The following is a 25457-nucleotide window of genomic DNA, read 5'->3' on the forward strand; positions in this document are numbered from 1 at the left end:
AATTGCAAGGCAGTTGCATTGTTACCTATTGCAATAACCAGACTATCCCACGAAGCTGGTAGAGAACAAAAAAATGATGCACTTATCTTCATTTGAAATTTTAATATCAACAGATAATAACTGACTTACCACTGTATTAAATGTGTTCAGATGCTCTGTCACCGAGTCTCCATTTTTCATCCTCAGGTTATACAACTTTTTCCGTAGGAACAGTTTATTCACCAGAGACTTAGATTGGTACAAAGTCCCCAACTTGTCCCACAAAGCCTTCGCCATAGCTTCCCCTGATACATTCAACAATACTGAATCTGAGACACACAATCGTATTGTGCTCTTAGCCTTTCGATCCAACTTCTTCCATTCTTCATCGGACACTCCCGTTGGTTTAGTACCTGAATCTATTGTGATGCACTGATCTTTATCCACCAACAGATCCTCCATCTTGAGTTTCCACAACTCAAAACTCTGACCATTAAATTTCTCGATCTCTATCTTTCCACTGCTCGCCATCTTCTTTCACCACCAGAATCGATCCCGCAGATCTCCCACTGAACAGGGTCTGCCACAGGCCCGAGTGAAACCCCTCAGCAACAAAGGCGTCCCCTTGAATCCAAAACAACTTTGATACCAAATGTAGGTTTTAACCCCATACAGAAATTACCTGCATACGAATTCTAAAACACAGAAAATAAACAATGCGAGAGCATAACACATAAAACACATATACATAGAGATTTTCCCCTGGATCCAAAAACCGGGACTACTAGCTTGATTTTTCATTATATTCCTTTCAATGTTACAATACATATTTATACATGCTGAAGCATCCAATACCATGGACTGAAAACCATCGCATCCAAAACCATGGACCAAAAACCATAGGTAGGTCCACCCAACCTAATATAAGGTCCATTTTTTTTTTCCACAGGGGGCCACAGGAGAGCTTAGTCATTTTTCCAGTGGGAAAAAACCACCCATTGCTATTGCGTTTCTCAAATCTTTATTATGCTAAGAAAATTCTTTATATAGAGATTTACAGCTAGCTACTATCAAATGGAGACTCTTTGTCATGCAGATCTATGGACTACCATCCGATGAAATCCACCATGATCCACAATCCTCACCCAGTTACTCTTGAACTATCAATCGACTCTACAGACTCCTACCTACTTGAATCCACCACAACCAACGAGCCTCACTCATTTTCTTTCGAACTATACAACTACCATTGGATTGAGAAAACTACTCACTTATATTGATTTCACTGGAGTCCTCCAACTCCAGTACTCTATGTGGTTCTCATTTCATATATTTTCATAATGGAACCAAGAACTTCTTAACATGAGCACTACAATAATGTATCATCAAGGAACGCAATCAAAAACCAAAACTACACAAAAAAATGCATCACAATCTCATCATACACTACATAGAATAATCCGATCAATACATCAACTAAAACCCATTCTGTAACAAATAAACTACTCACAACTGAATTCTACAATCAAACAATAAGATGGAAGATATTCTAGGAGAAAAAAATCTACAAATACTCTTGCAATCAAACTCTAATCATCTCCTAACTTTCTACACAAAATACTAGCTGAAACACACTTCGACTAACTGCTGCAACACCTGCAAACTGCTTTAGAAAATCTGTATCACACAACTTGCCCACTCTTCTCCACTCTCACACTCACTCAACACATGAAGAGAATCAACCAAAATAACATTGAGCCTCCTCGAATATATGGATGAACTGAGGTGCTCAACTCAATAATTACCAAGAACTACTGAGCTCATAAACTCTGTTCATATGCTTGATTTGATCCAAATTCAGATCATTGACTTGATAAAGCCACTAAATCCACTTGAATTTTGATATTTTTAACTTTAATTAGCTTCTAGAGGCCTCACTACCTTTTTTGACCATATGCTAAAAAGTTTTGACCAAGAATATCACCACAATACAAAAATTTGTTGAGTTGCACAAGGAATGCAGAGAAATTTTCGTGAAAAATATCAGTCACATGCACAACACTGTCTAAACTTGACTGGGGTTCTTCATTCACATGCATAGGCCTATCTCCTAGTGAATGGAAACTTTCAGTCACTCTCGTGAGCTTATCTCCACGTGACTGGGGCAGAGGATAAGGAGAAACTCAATCAAATCAGCTCATAACTCTACCAAACTTCTTGGACACCTTCATCAACTCCTGAACACACCTCCAATCCTCTGTGGAAAGTATGTAACTGATGATATAGGATGAGAACCTCTGTAACAAGTCAATGACTTGTAGATCCTAGTATGCCAATCTCCTCATCATGACCAACACCTCTAGCTCCTCGAGCAACAATGACAACCTGTCTAAACACCTCTAGCACATGTGGCAACATCTTCAGCACCTATAATAACAAGTCTAACACCTACAGTAGTAGTATCAAGTCATCCAACTACTTCCAACACTGGTAGCAACATCTTCAATGCTTCCAACACATATAGAAGCATATGCAACACCAGTAGCAACAATTCAAACTCCTGCAACAACAACATCTTCAACATTGTACCAACATCATCAACCTATGAAAATCCATCATACCATGCCTTGCAACCATCTCTACTCAGCCTCCAAATGACTTCCACTATGTCATGCCACAACCAAGTTGACATCAATGCCAACCAACTGAACAATGCAACCACCAATCACTCACCAAGCATCATCATAGATTCACATAAGCATATGAGAAGTAACACCATGACTCTGTTGACATCAATGCCAACACTACAATGCCAATAATCTCCCCCTTTGGCATTGATGTCAACCTAAATCCAAAATCTAATGATGGTCTCTATACACTCTCCAAAAAATGAAGCTGCAATTTTGGAACTGATCTCTATCCATCCAAATTCTCTCCCCCTTTGACATCAATGGAAAAGGGGCATACCAACACTAAAGAAGTGCCAATAATGTGTCAGATGATAGAAATATTTCCCTTGTCATACTCAACACCATGTTAATGCACAACAAAGAAGCCAACTGCCAACATGTCTTTGCCAATGCCATTCCATCTCTAAAATTGAGCATGCTCCCCCTGAGCATGTAATGGAGATGAAATTACACACTCTTTTTCTTTTGTAGAAACACATATGCCTGTTGCAATAGTCCTCCTTTCCAAATGCAAGAGACTAATCTTCATGAACCATGACTCTAATTGACTTTGAGCAATGATAGACAATGAAGTACAATACATATACAATGCTTCATGGAGAAAATACATGGTTGTGACAAGTACATAGGATTGAAAAATGACTCCTCTATAAGCACAACTATCTCCAACCATGAATATATAGACCTAAGGTTACATCATGCACCCAATGTAGTGGGGCTACATCAATGATATACAAAATAATACATTACTTTGACTTCCAATGACCCATACATAGCATATGACAAGACATACTAGACATGATGGGTCTCTCCATGACCAATACACCCAAAAGATGATAAAATGATAATACATAGCTTTTACAACTGCACAAAATTGTTCTCTCTTCTATACATACCCAAAATATGAAATAACGTGAGTACATGGCATCAATGAGAAATGATGTATGCTCAATGTAGCAGAACCAATAAAAATGCAATATATAGCATGTGCAACAAATACACGGTCTCCATGAGCAATGCTATAATCTCTCAATGTGTAGAATCAACAATAGAAGTACTATCCAAACGTTATGCTAGTGCATGGCCACTAAACACCTAGGCCATCACCATCCCAACCATGAAGGTCCTGTGGCAAGATCATGATAACCACTAGCAACCACCAAGCTCCACATAGGCATCAATAGAAAAATCAACTTACCACAACAACACATCAATATGACATAAAAGAAACAAAAAATACATGTCCTCATCATCATGAGGCTCATCAACCAACATTATATTATAATATCAACTTAAGCCACAAGTAGTACATCAACAAGCAACAACAACAACACTAGGAGCATAAGAACCAATACATGTAATCTCTCCTACATCTCCAATGTGTATCCAAGTAAACAATGTATCCAAGGAATACTAGGCAACAACAACAATAACATAATAGTTGACAATATAACACCATTAGCAACATAAAATCATCATCCTATCATCAATAAAGAATGAGCAACAAATCAGTGAGCAATATAACATCACTATACATCATCAAAAACAACATAAATAAACATGATTCAACCATAATAATATCCAACACATCATAGGCATCAACATATTCTCTCTCCATGCAAGTGCAACATATGATTTATCCATCCAAATATATATCACCAACAACATGATCTCCATGGTAGCTACGTATGCATGATAACACATGTGATTTATATTATCAAAGGAAATACACAAATTATGTCATGCAAACATATGATCTTGCAACTATATGGTAGACACAATAAAAATTCTTTCCTGCAACACACTCATGTCAAGTAAGCATAATAATACTCCTCCAAGGTGAGAATAGAACTAGCAAACTAGAACTTTATTAGGAAGCAACAATGCCCCCCTTGAATGTGTGATCCTCCATCACACGTTGGCTATCCACATAAGGAAAGCATGTGGCTTCCATACCTCCAAGAAAATTGAAAACACCTCAACATCTAGTTGATCCAATTATAATCAAACTAAAAAGAAATAGATTAGAAATAAAAATACACTTCAAACCTCATGAACTCCCCCTGAACTCATGCATCTCCTACAATGTGTTGATTTGTCTTCATGAACTCTTCTATATATGTCTGCACATTCAAGAATGACATGAAACTCATGATGCAATCATATGATCCCACATAGACCATGAAAGCCTCAATTTTTAATGAGAGTTCCTTACTGCTCTTTTCTCTTCCAAACTTTCATCTACTGATCCTTCTTCTTATTGTGTGGTTGGATTTGCATAATTTCCTCTCTCTCTAAAATTCAAGACTGTAAGACATGGGAAACTTGTAGTTCTTGGCCTTATGGACAATATTGTCATGCACAAAACATCTTATTTGACCAAGGAACTGAGGAATAACTTGATATATTCTGTTGATCTGATTTTTATTCCTTGCATGGGCCCTGCGGTTAATAGCCTTATGGAAAAAATAATTGCATGAGAAACAATAACCATAAAATGGACTATTATATTTGAATGATGGTGATCTCATTTTCATGCATGCATGAGGATGCTTCTCCTTTGGATTCTCCTTTTGATGATGGGGTCTGATCTCTCCATTACTACAAATTGCTACTATGTGTCCACGTATTCCACAATTATAACATATTCCAATTATATTATTCTTATTTGGAATTCTATGCTTGTTCTCTTCTTCTTGCATGGATGTTGATTTACCTTTTCCTCACTGCTACTAACTGATTTGAAAAGTTATGATTTGCATGTGGATACTTGAGCGCTAGATCTGAACCTCTCTAATTCTTTCCTTGTAGAAATTGCTTCAACCTTGAATTTTTGGCACTCATCCTCCAACTAGTTGTATTTCTTCCTCATTCAAATTTCAATTTTCATTCCTTCTTCGAGCTGAATTTTCAAATCTGAAATTTCTTCTTTGTAAGTACACTCTTTTTCATCGAACATTTGCAACAACATTTGTTGATCTTTATTTCAGCTGTGAGCCTTTGAATCTATGCTTCTAGTGGCATTATCTTGGATTTCTCTTCAACCTTGCTACTGATCTCTTTTTGTTGTCTCTCAAGATTGATGATCGATCTATCATTACTATCACTAGGGATTTCATTTTCTTCATGTAAGGAGGTTTGATTTACCAGTGAAATATGTGTTGAATCCTTTCTATTCTTATCCATCTTTGAAATCCATAAATTTACTCTAATATACAAACTTTGCAACATGTCCAACATCTCTTTTGTAGTATCACAGTGTCTCACAAAAAGAATGTCAGATTTCAAAATCCCATTCAAAATAATCCCTTTAGATTTATCATTAAATTCATCTCTAACTCTATATTCTACTGACAACAAAACATTTTCATCAAGACATAGAAACTATGAATCCAATTTCATCATCCAAGTTGCAAATTAACCTTCATGAAGCGATGGAATTATTTGTCGATCCATTTCAAAAAATTTGTAAAATCTTGCTAAAACTCCTAGATCCACTCTGCAACGATCCAGCTACAACTGAGAGCCCCTCTCTAATACCAATTGTTGTAAATATGCTCACTACTGGGGGGGTGTGAATCAATAGTGAAGGCACATATTAATTTTTCTCCAAATTATTACTCTTTAACCATGCATAAACTAAAACACACAAATAGAGATTAGCGCATCAAAAATAAACATGAAAGCATGAAAACCATTCAACACATGAACACAAGTATATCTAGTAGAAAACCCTCTCCAGGGAAAAAAAGCACCTGCTACTGCTACGCTACTCAAATATTTATTATGCTAATAAATTTCTTTACATAGAGATTTACAACTAGCTATTATCAAATGGATAATATTTCTCATGCACATCTATAGACTACCATCCACTTGAAGCCACCATGAACAATGATCCACACTCGATTACTCCTAAACTATCAATCAACTCTACAAACTGATATTTGTTGGAAGCCACCATGACCAATGAGCCCCACCCAGTTTCTTCTGAACTATCCAACTACCATTGGATTGAGAAAAATGCTCACTTATATTGATTTCACCAGAGTCCTCTAAATCCACTCCTTTATGTGGTTCTCATTTCATACATTTTTCATTTTGGAACCGAGAACTGCTCAACATGAGCACTATAAAAATGTATCATCAAGGTACACAATAAAAAATGAAAACTACACCAAAAATTGGATCACATTCTCATCATACACTACATAGAATAATATGATCAATACATCAGCTAAAAACCTCTCTGCAACAAATAAAACTGCTCACAATTGAATGCTACATTCAAACAATAATTTGGAGAATATACTAGGAGAAAACAATCTCGAAATACTCCTGCAATCCAACTCTAATCACCTCCTCACTTGTTCCACAAAATACTAGATGAAACATACTTCAGCTAACTATTGCAACACCTGCAAACTGCTTCAGAAAATATGCATCACACAACCCTCACACAACTTACCCACTCTTCTCCACTCTCACACTCACTTAACACATCAAGAGAATCAACCATACTAACATTGAGCTTCCCCTAATATATGGATGAATTGAGGTGCTTAACTCAATAATTACCAAGAACCAGTGAGTTATGCAAACTCTATTCATATGCTTGATTTGATATGGATTTGGCTCATTGACTTGATCAATCCATTAACTCCACTTGCATTTTGATAGTTTCAACTTCAATTAACATCGAGAGGCCCCACTACATTTTCTGACCATATACAAAAAGTTATGATCAAGAACATCGCCATAATACCAAAATTAGATGAGTTGTGCGAGGAATGCAAAGAAATTTTCATGAAAAATCTCAGTCGCACACACAAAACTATCTAAACTTGAATGGAGCTCTCCAGTCGCATGCAAAGGCATGTCTCCGAGTGACTAGAAACTTTTGGTCACTCTCATGAGCTTATCTCCATGTGACTGGGGCAGAGGATAAGGAGAAACTCAATCAAATCATCTCAGAACTCTGCCAAAATTCTTGGACACCTTCATTAACTCTTGAACACACCTCCAAGCCTCTGTGATAAGTCTGTAATTGATTAAATAGGCCGAGAACCTTTGTAACAAGTCAATCACATGTAGACCCTAGTTTGTCAAACTCCTCATCATGGCCAACACCTCCAACTCCTCAAGCAACAATGCCAACTTGCCCAAACACCTCCAACACATGTAGAAACATCTCCAACACCTATAACAACATCTCCAACACCTTTAGAAGCAACATCAAGTCATCCAACTGCCTCTAACATCGGTAGCAACATCTCCAATCCTTGCAACACATATATAAGCATATGTGACACCTGTAGAAACAATGCAACCTCCTGCAACAACATCATATTCAAAATTGTAGCAACATCATCAACCTATGACAAGCCATCATGCCATGCCTTGCCATCATCTCTACTTAGCCTCCAAATCACCTCCATTAATTCATGCCACAACCAAGTTGACATCAATGCTAACCAGCTGAACACTGCAACCACCAATCACTCATCACACATCATCATTGGATTGCCACAATCATATGACAAGTAACACCATGACCCTGTTGACATTACTGCCAAGACTACAATGGCAACAATTTTTACATAAAAATACAATTAACATGATAATGTTTTCCAAATTTTACAATATTTAGTAGTAATTTATATGTTTTTTATTGAATATTTGCTTTTATATATCAAAATTTTCAAGTTTTCATATATATATTTTCTAGAATACAATACTTAGATATAGTATTTTCATCCTTATAAAACACCCCATATTATATTAGAAGCATTATATTTATTATAGAGTTGGAGTTTATAGGCGTAGGGATTTTTGGGTTAGTGATTATAAATGGTTAGGGGTTAGGATATGAACATGAGTATTATAGGGAATATAACAAATAGTTTATTTTTTAATAATTTTAATGGTTATATGAGCTAGATACTATTGGTATTGGAGGTTTAAGGTTTAGGATATTAAGACTTAAGGTTTTCACTTTATAATATTAGTGTGGTTTTCACACTATACGGATTATAATGGATATCAGTAAGGAATTATATAAAGGTTATAAAGAGTTAAATTTTAGCGAGCATATATATTATGGGTTATGAATATAGGGTGATATTAATATATCAGTTAATGTTTATAGTGTTCAAAGGGTTATGATGGTTAATGGATAAGGATGAAAAGAATTATCATATTTTGGATTACAGGGTTTATCATGTTTAGTGATTATATTTCATTATGGTTATAGTTTAGGGACAAGAGACACATGCATAAGGATTTTATATGTTATAATGTGCAAGGATTTGTATGCAAAATGGTTATTTGGGTAGAGTTGTTATATTAGATAAGGTAAAGGTTGATGTGCATTATGGTTTAAGGTTCATAGTAGTTAAGGTTATATTGGTTTGGAGTTAAGAGCTCAGATTTATAAGCAATAGGGTGTAAAGGAATTAATTATGAAGTGTTATAGATGTAGATAATTACATGATTTATTAGTTAGAAGATTATAGTGGTTAAGTTTTTGAGGTTAAAGAGGATAGGCTATACGGTGGTTATATGTTATAAGGGTTATGGGTGTAAAAGGTTGTATGAATTACATATGTGAGGGGTTATATGGGTTATTTGTTGAGGGATATATATGTTTTTAGGTATAGGGATTAATATTAATAAGGGAAATATGGGTTGGTGGTTAGAAGGATTACTTAATGGCCATATTAACTAGAGGTTAAGTATTAATGGGGTTAAGTATTAGTTGACGATCCTCCACTACTTTGATTCTTCTATAATGGTTTCCAATACATCAATTAAACATCACTTAGCAACATTTATTAGCCATAGATAAATAATGTTTGAAAAAATATCATATGTGCCTTCAACGTTGATTAAGAAGAATTTAAAATGTTAGTTAAACCATGTTATAACTACAATGTTGGTTAAGTGATGTTTGTCAGGGGTAAATAACAAAAAATCTAAGAGTCAAATTACCTAAAATTTTAATTGATTTTCAACATTAAAATCAGATTTTAACAATGTCAATTCAAGTGTTGTATTTCAACCCCAAAAGTAATATTTTCTTACTATATTAGCTATAAATGAAAATATTACTATTGAAACTTGATTAAATAATAAATAAACTAACACTAATTAAGAAATACAACATAGGTATTAAAATGAATTCATAGCCTGTTCATGAATAAAAAAAATCTTTTTAATATTAAGTACTAATTTTAACTCTAGTTCAAGGGTGTTTGTAAGAAATTTCTATTAATGAAACATAATCTATTATTTTTATGACCAATATCCAATAAAAGAATATGGAGGCATGGGAAATTCTCACTATTGTCCAATTCTCATAGGACCAACTTTAGAGCCATGCTAATTCCACTAGACATGATCTCTTGGATTGACCTAAGAAGGCACTATTGTAGAGTCTAGAGAGGAACATGGTACACAAACCTAGGTGGAATGTGTGTCTAGTTCCATTTAAATGATCATTTTACATTTTTATTCTATGTTTTGTCATTTTATATGCATCTTAGAAAAATATGTTCACCAATAAATCTATAACTTCTAGGGAAAAAAGAATTGGATAACCCTATGGAATTGAACCTGGTTGATATATTTTGTTGATTCTAAGTGACCTTTTTAAGAATTTAAATTGAGATAAAAGGAATTTAATAGTTTCATTTTTTTAACATTGGGAATCAATATCTTAGTTGATCAATTGAAGTGATTGAGTGCTATTAATTACAAGAAAGAGGTCATGGGATTAATTCCTTGAGTTGGTTGTCTCTATGGATATTTTTAACATCCCTATATTGAACACTGAGTTAATTTATAATTAATTATGGTGATGGAATTGTATTTCCTGCATTGGCATATATGTGTTGATATTGCAACAAAATGGAATTAGATGAATAAAAAAAAAGCATACACAATCTAGGTGGTTGATTAATAAATATGCTGACACCATTGACTAGGAACATTGGATCAATGATATGAAATATGATACTATGAGTGGGAAAATGATGAGGGAATTGCAAAACTTATCTTACCAAATCCTTGCCAAGGAATCTAATTTAAATCTAAGCCTTTGACTAGGTAATTGGAATAATTTCCCTCATAAATATGGAAGTTGGGGTGGAAAATAAAATAGTTTTTTAAAATTTAATGAAATGAATGGGATGAATACATTCCTTGGATCTTGAGCTTGACCCGTGGATTACTTAGGAGACTGAGGTAAATCTGGAACTGTACAACAACAAGCTACATTGATTATGGGAAAATATGGAAGGGGCTAGGGATCCATGAAGGGAAAAGGGTGTAATACATTCATGGACAAAATGAATTCTTTTGTTCATGCAAAAAGAGAAATACAGAGAAGAGACATATGGGTACTTGAGAAGTGAAATTAACAAGTATAAAGCTTCCAATCCTAATTGGAATGGTAGATGAAGCTTATTGGGTTCCCAAATATTCCTAGAAAAATTCCAATCATAGAGTGCAATGATTTTGGTGTGTTTTAGGCTCCCTAAAAATGATTTTTTTCCCATCAAACACTTGCTAAAGAGCTCTAGACTCTAGCTAGGTAGAGTATGCTACAATTTGATGTGTCTTAGTTAAGCATGAAAAGAAAGAAATGGAGAAATCACCAAGGGATTGTAGAGAATTGAATGGATTCCCTTATTTTATTTGCTAATCGAGTTGAGAGGAATATGGATATTGCATATGCCTAGAATCAATTGGGAATGCAGATACTTGATTTTATCATGTGTGTGAAGGGGATTTTCTTTCACCTAGGCTAATTATAAGTGAGTTATCGATTTTCCCTTGTGGTATCATGGCCTAGCTAGATAGGGGGTGTGGCTAGCTATATAAATTTGATATGTAATTAATCTTCTAATTGGGTGGAAAAGGCTCCTTCAGATATTAGTTGCCAACTTGAAATTTCAACTAAGTGTTTCCTCTATTCATTTTCTTCTTAACCAAATTTTATGAAAGTTTGTAGTGTTTAACTTTTTAATATTACAAATTTGGATATATATATATATATATATATATATATATATATATATATATATATATATATATATATATATATATATATATATATATATATATATATATATATATATATATATATATATATATATATATATATATATATATACATTTGAGAAGGATGCATTTAGCATGAATGTATATTACTATGGGTGTACAAGATTTTTGGAAAATGAATTGATATATGAAGTGGAAAAATTGATTACCTATTTAGGCATTAGGACTTCCATAAATTATAGGGATAGAAAGAGTTAAAATTAAATATTTAGGGGTTAAAATGGAGAATTATTTCTTTGAATTCTAAGTTATGAAAAAGAATTAGAAGGGAGACAACCCTTGACTCTCCTCCCTACTGATGTTTGGTTAGGGATGAAAGGGTTAAAATGAATGGTTGAAGATGATGATAATATATTTCCATAACAACCCCATGCAAAGGACAAGGAAAAAATGCTTTTCAAAAGGCTAGTGAAGGGAACATGTAAGCTTCCAAGGAGTATCAACTAGGTCAAGTAAGATAAAGAATAATGAATGCCACTATGAAGGTATAGATTCTTCATACAATAGCAACATGTAATTTGAAGGAATAGGTAAGCATACCTTTAGGATTAGGTTGTATATTTAATGATATGAATAGTGATTAAATGCACATGAGGTACTAATACTTGAGTAGGGTATGGTTAAGGTAGAAAATTTCCAACATATACATATTTAACAAAAATATTAGTGGTAGGTGTATGCATGGAATTGTAGTGATGGATAGTAGTCAAATGAATGAGTCATGCACTAATGTAATGAATTCTTAATGGAAGTGTGAGAGTTATGTTTCATAATGTAATGATAGATCCTTCCAATATATTTTATATAGAACTAAAATTATTAAATAATTATAAGTGTGTAATAATTTAGAGATCATTTTATAATTATTGTAGTTGTCATAATGAAAGGACTATATGCATATTTTCTAACCTTGTTTTGTTGATTGAAAGTAAAATATGTAGGTGGAATGGGCTGGGATATGGAAATGAGTGTAATACCATGATGAAGGTTGGATACCACAACATACATGAGAAAAACATCATGACAAGCATCTCATGCTTGTGAAATCTTATTTAAGACAAAACATTTTTTATTGAAATCATTATGATGGTATCTCATAGAAACTGAGTGTATGTGATATACATGGGATGAAACACCTCTAGGAAGAATAAATGAATGCTTTTGAGATGGAAAGACTTGGAACAAGGCCACTATGGTGGTACTAGAGCCCTATGAGATGCCTTAAACACCATGAGTCATGTATGTGAAATGTGTTGTAAATGTTAGAGCAAGCTAGAGGGACACCTTATCTATAAGACTCTATAAGTCTCTATAACCTTCCTATGTAAAAAAAACTTGGAAATAAGGATCACTTTATGGATTTTTTAGTAGGTAAGGGGATGTATGAGCTTGGAGGGTGAGTGACTACAAGGAAGGCACTTGAATAAATCTATTGTGGAATAAATCATGTCACATCCTTATTAGGATAATAGAGGAAATGGATGTGCTTTATCAAACAATGAGCTAAATTTTTGGAGGTTTTGCACACAAAGGGAAATCAAATAAATAAGTTTTAAATTGAAATTTAATATCTTGGAATTCATGATTATGAGGATGCATTGATAACTGTAGGGCTATTTTATTTGCATTAAAGAAATTCATGATAAAGAAAAGGAGTAGGTAAATAGAACTAATCCATTTATTATGACTAATTGATCATGGATACAGAAAGGATACGATGCCCCATGGTCTCCCTGCATGATTGGAATCTAGATTGTAATGTTCTTGCCAACACTGAAGATCACCTATAAGGATAAGACACATAAGGGATTGCATGGAAGAGAAGGGGTGCATGCTTAGTGTTGTGTTGGGTTAAGAGTAAGGTTTATAGAGGGTTGATAAAATGTGATGGAGGTCGTTGGATGATGTGTTGAGGTGTTTGCTTGAACTTCCAAAATCATCCTAGTGGAATGCATTATATGCGATGATGCATTATAAAAATGAATGCATGGACCCTTTGTGTGATTGAGGCTATGAGAAATGACACAATGGTTATAATTTAAAACTTATGATTTTATTATGTAATGACGAGCGTTGGTAATGCATGCGCTATTAGATGATGAATTTCATTCTTTCATTGTGAATCATAGTTGAAAGTGATGGATTTATGTGTGTGGAAATTTTTGAGGCTTTATGTTAACTTCTAAATATGCTATAGTAAAGAGATTTATGCTTGAATGATGATGATGATGATGGTGGTTAACATCCATTATGAGATATACAATCTATAAAATCTATCAAAACCTAAAAAGGAAATATATTAAGTGTAATTCTTTAACATTTTATTTGTATGCTTAGAAAGAATTTAGAGAAGCATTCTAGATCACCATATTTTTGTTGACTTGACAAGTCAAGAACGTTGGTAGTGTAACACATATTTTGAGAATTATATCAAATCTTAGCATAAGATGGACACATATAAGTGAAAGTGATTTCATTTCCAGCCCCCTTAGAATTGAAAAGGTGATAGGTTCTTTCTTCTCAAGTTGTTTTCGGAATTGACCAATTCCCCGTTTCACTATGAATATCATGAGAATTAGTTCTTACCTTAGAAATGCTCATTTTCTTCTTAACACTAGTCAAGACACACACACACACACACACACACACACACATACGCACACACACACACACACACACATATATATATATATATATATATATATATATACACATATATATATATACATATATATACACAGATATATATATACATATATATACAGATATATATACATATATATACATACATATATATATATATATATATATATATATATATATATATATATATATATATATACATATATATATATATATATATATATATATATATATATATATATATATATATATATATATATATATATATATAGATAGATATATGTATATATATATATATATATTTGGTTTTTGAGATTCACCTCCTTATAATATCTTAGTTTCCTTTTTCCTTCTCACTCTTTATCGCTCCACAATTTCTCCTTAAATTTTTAAGTAAAAATATTTCTAATATTACACTTGCTCTACAAGATGATCACCTACTTTACCCCCAAGGGTAAGGGGTGATTCCTTTAATATTGAGATTGTAGGTTATAAACAATTAGATTTTATTATAGATGAATTGGTATATGATATGAAGGGCATGTAAAACCATAAGTAATACCAACACCTACAACAAATGGTAGAGGAAAGTGTTGAAAAAGGGAACCTCATAATGAGAAATCTAGGCTTCTTGATAAAACAATATATAACATAGAATTTGTATGATGGAAGCTGAAAATATTCCTATTTTAAATTTTAAGATAACATCTGATGGTAGCTGTATGAACATGATACAGGTGGGATAATTAAGTTTTCCAAGAAGGATAGATGATGATTGCTAAATTGGAAAGCGTGGAAAAGAGGATACTATTTGGACACAAGAACCTTATGATATGCCATGATCATTGTAATGAGAACTATGAGTTATGTAGAGACCAGGTGATGTTGTGGCTATAAAAATCCATATTTCTCCATATTATTTTTTTGTGAGGAAGCCTTGGAAAATCATGGATTACTAAAGGGGCTATTTAGCAGAGAAACATATGCCTAAACCTAGAAGGAAAGTGACAATAAGGAAGAGAATACTTGAGTAAATAAAAATTTAGGTGAAATCATGAACACATTGGGTATATCTAGGAAAAATAGTGAGCCAAGTCTATCCATGGTAGTGATATGGATGTGAATCCATAATCATATAGACAACTATTACTATTGAATAAATATCTTATCTTGATTTGCAAAAAATTATGGAAATACTTATGTATGGGAAAATGTTTTAATATTCATGTTTACCAATAAATGTTATAGGAAAATAATGGAATGCCAAAGGTCTGGAGGTGGAAAAATAATGACACAAAAAATATGAGTGAAAGAATGGCTAGAGAGGACCATATTGCTAGTGCAATTTAAGAAGCATTGGGGAATGCTGTTATAGTGAAATAGAAAACTTGGGATGGTGTTGCTATAGTCAAAATAATGCTTAGAGTTGGTGTGAACATTGAGAATGTTTTTCCTTTAAGGGGAAGGGGATTTTAACATCCTTATCTTGACCCAAGTTAATTTCTATATAATTATACTTGGTTATGATTATGGCATTGTATTGCCTATGTCAACATGGATGTGTTGCTATTGTGACAAAAATGAACTGGATGAATAAAAAAACAATGTATATGTAATATAAATTATTGATTAATAAATATGTTGACACCATCAGTTGGAAGATAGGAGTATTGATACAAGCCATGGTACCATGAGTGGGGAAATGATGAGGGAATTGCAAGGATTGTAATTCCAAGGCTTTACCGTGAAATTCAAATTTAAATCTAAGCCTTTTCCCTTCTTCCTAATAACCAATTGATTTTAAAGGACAAGGTAGTCAGAAAAATCACCCTCATAAATATGGACTTTGGCTTAACAACTATAATAGTTCTTCAAAATTTAATGGAAGGAATTGGTTGAGTACATTCATTAGATCTTGAACTTGACCCATGGAATGGCTAGGATACTGAGGTAAATGTGGGATTGTAAATTGATAGACTACATTTATTATGGAAAAATATGGAAGGGGGGAGATATCAATGAAGATAAAATGGTGTAAGACATTCATGAACACAATAAATTTGACCATTCACTCATAGAGAGAAAAACCCATAGAGTGCAAAGACACATGGGTACTTGAGGAGTGAAATTCATGGGTACAATGTTTCCAAGCACAAGTTGAATGATGGTTGAGGAGTGAAATTCCTGGGTAGACTGTTTCCAAGCACAAGTGGAATGATGGTTGAAGCATTATGGGTCGTTAAACTACATTTTGGGTGCCCAAATATGACTAGAAAAGTTCCAATCATGGATGTGAATGATGCTAGTGTGTTTTGGGTTCCTTAAAAATGAATTTACACTTGTCAAACACTTTCGAAAGAGCTCTAAACTCTAGCTTAGTAGAGTGGGATTTGATTTGATGTGTGTTGGTTGAGCATGAGAGAAAATGGTTGGGGAAATTTCTAAGGGACTGTAAAGTAGTGAATGGATTCTATTATTTACTTTGCTAACCAAGGTGAGACATCTGGAGATTACAGAGGCATATAATCAATTGGGAACAAACATCCATAAATTATTATATGTGAAGGAGAGTTTCTTTCACCTAGCTCCATTACTAATGACTTATGGATTTCCCCTTTCAGTATCACGGTCTAGCTAGGGGGTCTAGCCAGCTATAGAAAGTTTATATGCAATTGAGGCTATAGTTGGATGGAAAAATCTCCTTCCTAGATTAGTTCCCAACTTGGAATTTCAGCGAAGTGTTTCCTTTGTTCATTTTCTTCTTAAATAGATCTACTAGAAGTTTGTAGTGTTTAAATTTTTGATAATGGAAATTTGGTTATTTGATTATGGAATATTATTTAAAGACGTAAACTTATGTTTGAGTTTGATATACTTTAGCATGAATATATATTAGTTCTATTTTACAAGAGTTTTTTGGGAAACATATTGATGTTTGAAGTGGAGAAATTAATTGCTTTTATTCCTACATATTTCTATACTAAGGAATGCATAAATTATGATGGAAAGTAACTCTTGTCAAGTATTCTTATTTACATCTAATACCTACATATTTTGGTGCAAATAATTTCTTAAATTATGGTGGGAAAAATATATGGGTAATTATGATCATTTATATGAGAATGCATAATTTCCAAGTTTCCCTTTCCTAGTAATTGAATTTGAAACTTCAACTATATAAATTCATGTGAATTTTGAGAAATGTTGGCATAAATTTTAGGGTTAGAAAAGGTTGGTAAGAAATCTTGTTACTTAAGTGGATGTGGTAAATTTAGGTAATCACCCATTATACGAGAGAAATTTTCTTCAATGCAGAGAGTGCTCTTTTTTTTATCAGTATATGAAAGGTTGGGGTACTTAACCATTTGGGTCAATAAAAAGTTTGAGGTAATTAATTTGTTTGCGATGAACTAAAAGTTTTTGGTTTAACTATTTTGGGTTGAACCATGGAGAAATTTTAAATTCTAGCCATGGTCGATGAGGCCTTTGGCACTTTGGAATTTAGCATGTGGATAATTTCCACATGTGAGTTTTATTTGAGTGTGGGATTTAATCATTATTTAATAATGGTGGAATATAAATAATTATGTGGATTTATAAATTAAATTTTTATTTAAACCCCACTAATGAAAATGTACATAAAGCGAATTAATTAGGCTACTTGTTGAGATGGTGGAGTTGGATGGTCTTGGTGTTGACTAAACACCCCACTTGGCATGAAACATGGAATGGTGTTCCAAAACACTTTCCACATAATAGTTGCTCAATAGCGATGACATGTAGCCAAGGGTGAAAATATTCAAATTATTAGATTTAATGATCGAGACTCAAATTTTAATAAGTTTTGTACCACTATAAATACCGTGAGAAGTATAATGTGATGACGATCTCATAAAAGAGTTTTGATTTGAATGAGAAAAGTGAAAATTTGATCTATCTCATAAAGGAGTTTCGAGTTGAATGATAAAAGTGAAAATTTGATACCCCATACCTTTAGTAAGGAACAAATGGGATTGGACATGATACATTGTTATTGGGGTTTACTTGAGGCTCCCACTAGGTTGGGTTGCTAAAACTATTTACACTAAGTACCATCTTCAACATGACAGGGAGTGCTTAGAGGGTTTTTGGAGGATGTGCATTCCATGAAAAAAATATTGTGTGTCATTGTGAATATATAGAATGGATCTTGTTTGAGCATTAACTTTATCTGTATACAAAATAATCCATGTGTGATTGAAAATAGGGAAAATTTTAGGTGCTAAATTTAGCAAAATGTACTAATTTTCCATGCTTTTCCCCAAAAATATTCCTGAATTTCCATTTTTTGTTAACATGGTTCATCCAAACTTTATAAAATAAAATGTCTCTACCTTAAAAATAGAAAAATAATTATAGAGGATATATAAAATCCTTAGAAATTTGAATATTTTTACAAAAATATATCCAAACATTTTACAGTTTACATATTAAGAACTAATTAGATTGTTATGTGATTTGTTAGATGCATTCATTTAGGAGGTAGGTGCAAGTCATAATGGACAATGCTACAAATTGTGTTGCAATTGGAAAGTTTCTTATGGTGATGTATGCTAACGTGTTTTAGACACCTTGTGCCACATACTCATATTGATTTAATTTTAGAGGATATAAGGAGAATTCCTTATGTCAAGGATATTGTTAAATCATCAAAGAGAATAACAAAATTTATACATAACAATGCAACTGTGCTCAATTTTATGAGAAGATTCACTAATAATAAGGAGTTGGTGAATCATTCTATTACATGGTTTGCCACTAGCTTCATATATATTCAAACTCTCTTGAATTCTATGTGGGATGTGAAGAGAATGTTTCTTTCAGATGAATGGCATTCTTTATCTTTCACCCACAAATTTTAGGGAAAGACCATGTGCTGACTAGCTTCATATTAGAGGGCTTCTGGGAAGTAGTGTAGGAGGTGTATGCCATTACTAAACCTTTGGTAAATGTTCTTCGATTGGTTGATGGAGACAAGCCCACAATTGGCTACTTGTATGAGGTCATGGATAGGGCCAAATAAGCCATTCATAGCTATTATGGTGATAAGGGGGATGAGGGGTTTGAGAAACAATAGTTCTATGGAAAGTGATTAATGAACAATTAAACAATACACTCCATAGTCCCATTCATATTGCAAAGATCTACATCAACTCCACATTTTGTTACTTTGGTTTTATATTTGATGTTGAGGTGATGGCTGGATTCTTTAGTTGTGTTCACAATATGGTGTCGTCTCTAGAAAAACATGCAATTTTTATTAATGAAATGGAGATATAAAGGATGGTAGGTGTCACATTTAGCTTTGACATGGTTATCTATGATAAGAAGACTAAAATGTCAAGTGTTAGTTTGTTCGAATTTCATTATCTCTTCATAGTTTGCTTCAACTTTCAACTTTCAACTTTCAATTTGTTTTTCCTTATGTTTCTCTTATTTGTTGTAGACATGTGGTGGACAAGTTATGTTGGCATAACATCCATTCTCCAAAATTTTGACCTTCAAGTACTCAACCAAACATGTAGCTCCTATGGGTGGGAGCATAATTGAAGTGTATTTGAGAAAAAAACACACCAAGAAGTTAAACACGTTAAAAATTTTCAAAATAATTTTTTGAATTCATTATAAATCAATAATTTACTATTTTTGTAATTATTAATTTATAATTCATGACCCTCATACAAGTTGGAGTCCTAGCGCCTTAATGACATGGTCCACATCTACTACAATCACCCATTATGGGTGAGGAAACTTCAAAAAACACGAGACCTATGGGCCATCTCATTGGATGTGATTAAAACCATTGTTGCATGAAAATTTGAGGGTGAGAGGCTTCGCATGGAATCGACCGTTGATAGGTTAGAGCAGGGGGCATTTGAGGAGGTAGTAGTTGTAGGGGATAGAGATGTAGAGGATGAGGAGGAGGTAGTAGTTGTAGGGGAGAGAGAGATAGAGGATGAGGAGGAGGTGGAGGGCGAGCATTAAGAAGAGGAGGTGAAACCACTTAGCATGTTCAACACTAGACGATGTAGCCTACCTCCTCCTACTTCTTCTTCTAAAGGACATGAGAGTCCAATACTAGCCCCAAGACTTTCTTACTCAATAGGAAAAACATTACTTTTTCTAGTAAAAAAAAAAGAAAACATAATTAATTAACCATTTATGTATCTAATTTCATTATATATAAATCATAATAATGAGATATATTTATTATATTTTTTCTTGATATTTAAAACATCTCATCTCTTATACTAGTTTTTTTTTCCACCATGTATAAATATTTTAAATACTTAAAAAAATTTAAAAATATATATTTTTTTCTTCCGTTATTTACCAATAGATACTGATTTTTGCAACGTTACTTAAAAATTCAATGATTAACTTTATTGGTTATACATTAAACACATTAAACATCGGATTTTTGCAAAATTACTTAAAAATTCAATGAGTAACTTTAGTGGTTATACATTATATATCTGAATGCTTAAATTTACGTTCGGATTAAAGTTTCTAAAAAATAGCAATCGCTGCATAAATAGTAATTGCAAAAGTTAGCATTCGCTGCATAAATAATAATTGCAAAAGTTAGAAAGAGACTTAGATTTATTCATACGATTACGTGAAATTTTTTTAATATATTTGGTAATATATAAATCGAATTTCGCATAATAAATGGGATGAAATCATGGTTTGTGCACAAGTTTCCCAAACTGCATACTTCTGTCATAGCAGACTCTTTATACAATCGGATCTCTATAATATAAAACAACTTCCACATAAAAATCTACAATGTTCCTCCCAAGTAAGAAGTGTTTCGAGCAAAAGACAATACTGGTATTTCAGGTGTAGCAGAAGAGGAACGTAAGGGAAAGGGAGGGTTGTCCACGTCTTCTTCATTTCCGTCTAACATTTGAACAACCCTACTCATACATGGACGATCCTTGGATTCATATTGAATGCACCAGAGCCCAACTTTAGTCATCAGCTTCTTGGCCGCCGCCTCCGTGTCTGTTTCAATTTCTCCGACTACTCCTCCGCGCAATCTCATCTGCAACTCCTCATTCTCATTCTCAAGCATATTGACAGCGCACCGAGGAAAGTACAGGCGACTTGAACGGCTCACCTGCGAATTGATATTCTTTCTAACCCCAACAATCTCTAGCAACAGCATACCGAAACTATAAACATCCGATTTATCAGTAACAGGCCCTATATTACTGCAACACATCTCTGGCGCAACATATCCCGGCGTTCCTCTCATCGCCGTCATTGATATATGGTCGTCTTCCTTTCCACAAAGCATTGCCAGACCAAAATCAGAAACTTTTGGCGTGAAGTCGGCGTTCAGCAAGATATTGTGAGGCTTGATGTCGAAGTGTATGATGCGCTTCTCGCAATCTTGATGTAAATATGCAATTCCACGAGCCGAACCCAAAGCAATGGAATGCAATTGTCCCCACCTTAAAAAATGCCCGCGCTCTTCTCTGGCAGACAGAAACTTATCGAGAGGTCCATTGAGCATGTACTCATACACCAGTGCGCTTATAGGTCTTTCAAAACAATACCCCAACAGCTTAACCAAATTCACATGACGGACCCGTCCAATGGTGGTCACTTCATTCATGAATTGGGCCTCGCTGTGTCTATGTCTGTCAAGAATCTTAACAGCAATGGGAGCTCCGTTGGAATTCAGCTTTCCTTTATAGACCACACCATAACCTCCTTCTCCCAACTTCTCTGCAAAGTTGTTTGTCATCTTCTTGAGCTGGGAAAATGAATATCTCATTGGCATTTCATAAGCATATTCCTTGAGGAATTTCTCCACTTTTGCAGCGGAGCTACCAGGAGAAGGATGCCTCTTCTTCATATAAAACGTCAAGAACAGTACTAGAGCTACTGCCGTGAACGTTACTCCGACTGAGCAACCTGCGGTGAAATGAAGAGATTGATTTATCAATGTGATCTTGGTCAAGAGAATAATAGAAACCAATTCAGCGTGTGGTAAAGCGGAGAAAGAAATCAGAATTTACCTATTATTATTATAATGGCTGACTTGTTTGGAGGACCTGTGACATAACAAAAACAACTATCAAATATAACAGGCAGGATCCACATATACATATAATAATATTAGATGCTGTGAGCTCAGTGCGCACCCACTAATACTGTTCCCTATAATAACCTAATAACATGGGCTCAGAGTAAACCATTTCAATCTTTTATTTTTTCAGTGATTCAGAATGATGGCTGACTTTCGGATTAATTTCATAGAACTATTTCTGGGTTGATATTGAGAATAACCTTGGTCCTTAATATAAAACCTTGTTAGTAGGTTTCAAAAATAAATTAGAAAATAATTCTATATGATTAATCCAAAAATCAGTGTCAAACCATCATTTCATCTTAACTGAACTAATAGGTCTCAGTGGTTCCGTTGAAAGTTAAAATATAGCATACCATGGCCGTGGCATTTGTCTATACGGGGTCCGTCCTTGCAGTAGCAAAGGAAAGGCGAAGTTGAGTCCGAAATGTTGTAACCACATATCCCTCCACTTGCTGCACATGATTTGCAATCTTTATCTCTCTTTGTATCTCTGGAAATGTAGCGCGCTACTCCGATCTCAACAACTACTTGTTTCATAGAACATCCCCTGATGGAATTCCCTGAGATGAAGAAACCGCAATAGACAGTAGCATTACATTTCCAAAGTTGCCCTTTTGTGGAGAGGAGTGCATCCTGAAAAGGTATATTGCACTTGTACACGTTTAGAGTCCGATTCGCTTCACCTAAAATGTCGAAGATGGCGTCTCCATATTGTGAAAACGGTATCTGGAGATTATTATTGGAATGATCAAAATAATTGCAGTCCTTGTCTCTGATCACAGCTAAGAAGTTCCGAGAATATGCCCTTTGTATTGTGTAATTTTGGGCATGAATCTCGATAACTGGACTTGAGTTCTGCACACAGTTGATCTGAACACCAGGGTGACCGCATCCGCGCTTTCCTACACCAAAGGGATACGTTAGATTCATGCTCCCACAGTTACTGGTATTTAGGCAATACTCATATTGCGCGTCGAAGCATAACGAGTAGCGGATTAGAGAGGCACAGCAGGCTGTAAGGAAAAGAAAGAAGGCGTGTCGAGGCGGCGGAAAAACATATAATTCCATGAAGAGAGGCTTCGATCTTGTGAAGACGAAGATGATCACAGTCAGAATGGGGGCGGAGGTAGCAGTGGAGTAATTTTCAGGAATGATCTCTGGGAGACAAAAATTATAGATGCGTAATATAGTTTTCAGAAAGCATGTATATAAGAAATCGAGGCGAAATTCTTTCTTTATTATTATTATCGTCTTTCGGTCGAATACTTTTTTTTTTTAAATAACTGGATTCAGGACGAGCAGAGTGCACTCTCACAGCTTTATGTTTTATTTTGGTTGATTCAATGGATATGATGATTTTAGTTTTTTATAACATTATGTGCTTTTAATATATGAATAAAATTTAGAAAAATTCTTGAAAGGTTCGAATTATGAAAATTTGATAACTTTAATATCAAATTGAAATCGTAAGTTTGATAGCTAATTTCTGTACGTTGTAGCGGTTTTTCAGGGTGCTGAATCCAAATATGTAATTAAAAAACCATTTTAAATAATACAAATCATTCCGTCACAGGAATCTCCAAAAAGTAGCACTAAAGACAACTCCCAAAATATTAAGGAGTTGTCTTTAGTGAGACTTTTTGAAAGCTTTTCCGGTGGGTTTTTCCGGTCAAATTTCTCTAAAATCCGGCAGCAATTTATTGAAGTCGCAAGTTTGATAGCTAATTTCTGCACAATCAAAGCGTCCTAGGGGTTTTTCAGGGTGCTGAATTCAAATATGTAGTTAAAAAACCATTTTAAATAATACAAATCCACTCCAAAAAATCGCACTAAACACAACTCCAAATATTAAAAAAAAAAACATAAAAAAAATAACTCCAATACCAAATTTGATGTAAAATATTAAAAAGAAAAACATAAAAAAGGGTTAAAATACAGCCTTTGAATTCCACTTTGAATATTTTAGCGCATCAATTCTCGCTGGATCCGCTTATATTAATTGAGTGAACAGTAACTTATTCGTCGAATCTTCGATGGATTTAACACATCAACTCTTCATGGCCACTTATTAATCGAGTGAACAGTTCGACGACTCTTCCACTGAGACTCATCTATAATTTATTGATGATGTGAACAGTCATTCGTCAAATCGTCCACTTGCCTATAATTTATCAATCAAGTGAACGGTCATCCATAAGTCGACCCAGATTCCACTTATCTTTTTTGTCCGACGAGGATTAAGTATTTTCTCAAAACTTATTTGAGAAGGATTAAATATTTTTAACAAAATTTATTATAATTTAGTTGTGAAACCAGCAATATTGTTGGCTATTTCTATCATAATTTAATTGTAAAAGCAACGAAAATTAAGTATTTTTAGGAAAAGTTATTTTAATCTCTAAAAAGGATCTAGTATATTTGGGAAAAATTATCATGTGAAACCAGCAGTGCTGGCAGCCATCACTTATCATAATTTAGTTGTGAAACTAGTGCTACCAGCCATCTCTTAAGAGGATTAAGTATTTTGGGAAAACTTATTATAATTGATTGTCAAACTAGAACTGCCCACAACCATCACTAAGTATTACAAAAATGTTTATGATATTTAGATTAAATTTAATTTGTTATCTCTCAATTTACTCAGATTCCTTTAATTTTAAGACAATTAAATAATTTTTAAAAAATCTTATTGTAATTTAATTGTCAAATCAACAATGCTAACATTACCTCAAAACCACCACCAAAACCCAATTCATAACTTCAGCTACCAATTACATTGCAAAATGCGAGCCAGAGCTTCCAATTGAAATAGATAAAGCTGCATCAATTATGGCGGAGTAGTGATATATACAATTTTTCCCCTAGAACATCCTGACATA

At 33.8% G+C, this 25457-nt stretch overlaps 1 protein-coding gene across 1 annotated transcript; it reads right to left on the reverse strand.

Moving 5' to 3' along the window:
- Nucleotides 1–21258: 21258 nt before the first annotated feature.
- On the reverse strand, nucleotides 21259–25039 carry LOC149240860 (LEAF RUST 10 DISEASE-RESISTANCE LOCUS RECEPTOR-LIKE PROTEIN KINASE-like 2.1). The gene is made up of 4 exons (XM_089370336.1): nucleotides 25021–25039; nucleotides 22932–23735; nucleotides 22505–22540; nucleotides 21259–22400 (listed from the first exon to the last, which is right to left on the reverse strand). The coding sequence occupies exons 1-4, from the start codon at nucleotides 25037–25039 to the stop codon at nucleotides 21259–21261; spliced, it is 2001 nt and encodes a 666-aa protein (XP_089226462.1).
- Between the last annotated feature and the right edge of the window lie 418 nt (nucleotides 25040–25457).

Source organism: Pinus tabuliformis, chromosome 8, assembly GCF_031772625.1.
Source record: "Pinus tabuliformis cultivar Carrire ecotype Pingquan chromosome 8, CPIR1, whole genome shotgun sequence".
NCBI lineage: Eukaryota > Viridiplantae > Streptophyta > Pinopsida > Pinales > Pinaceae > Pinus > Pinus tabuliformis.

Coding starts and splice junctions, on each gene's coding strand:
- LOC149240860 (XM_089370336.1), bottom strand. Junction 22,541..22,931: donor AGACAAATGCCACGGCCATG/GTATGCTATATT, acceptor GTTATGTCACAG/GTCCTCCAAACAAGTCAGCC. Junction 22,401..22,504: donor AGCCATTATAATAATAATAG/GTAAATTCTGAT, acceptor ATTTCACCGCAG/GTTGCTCAGTCGGAGTAACG.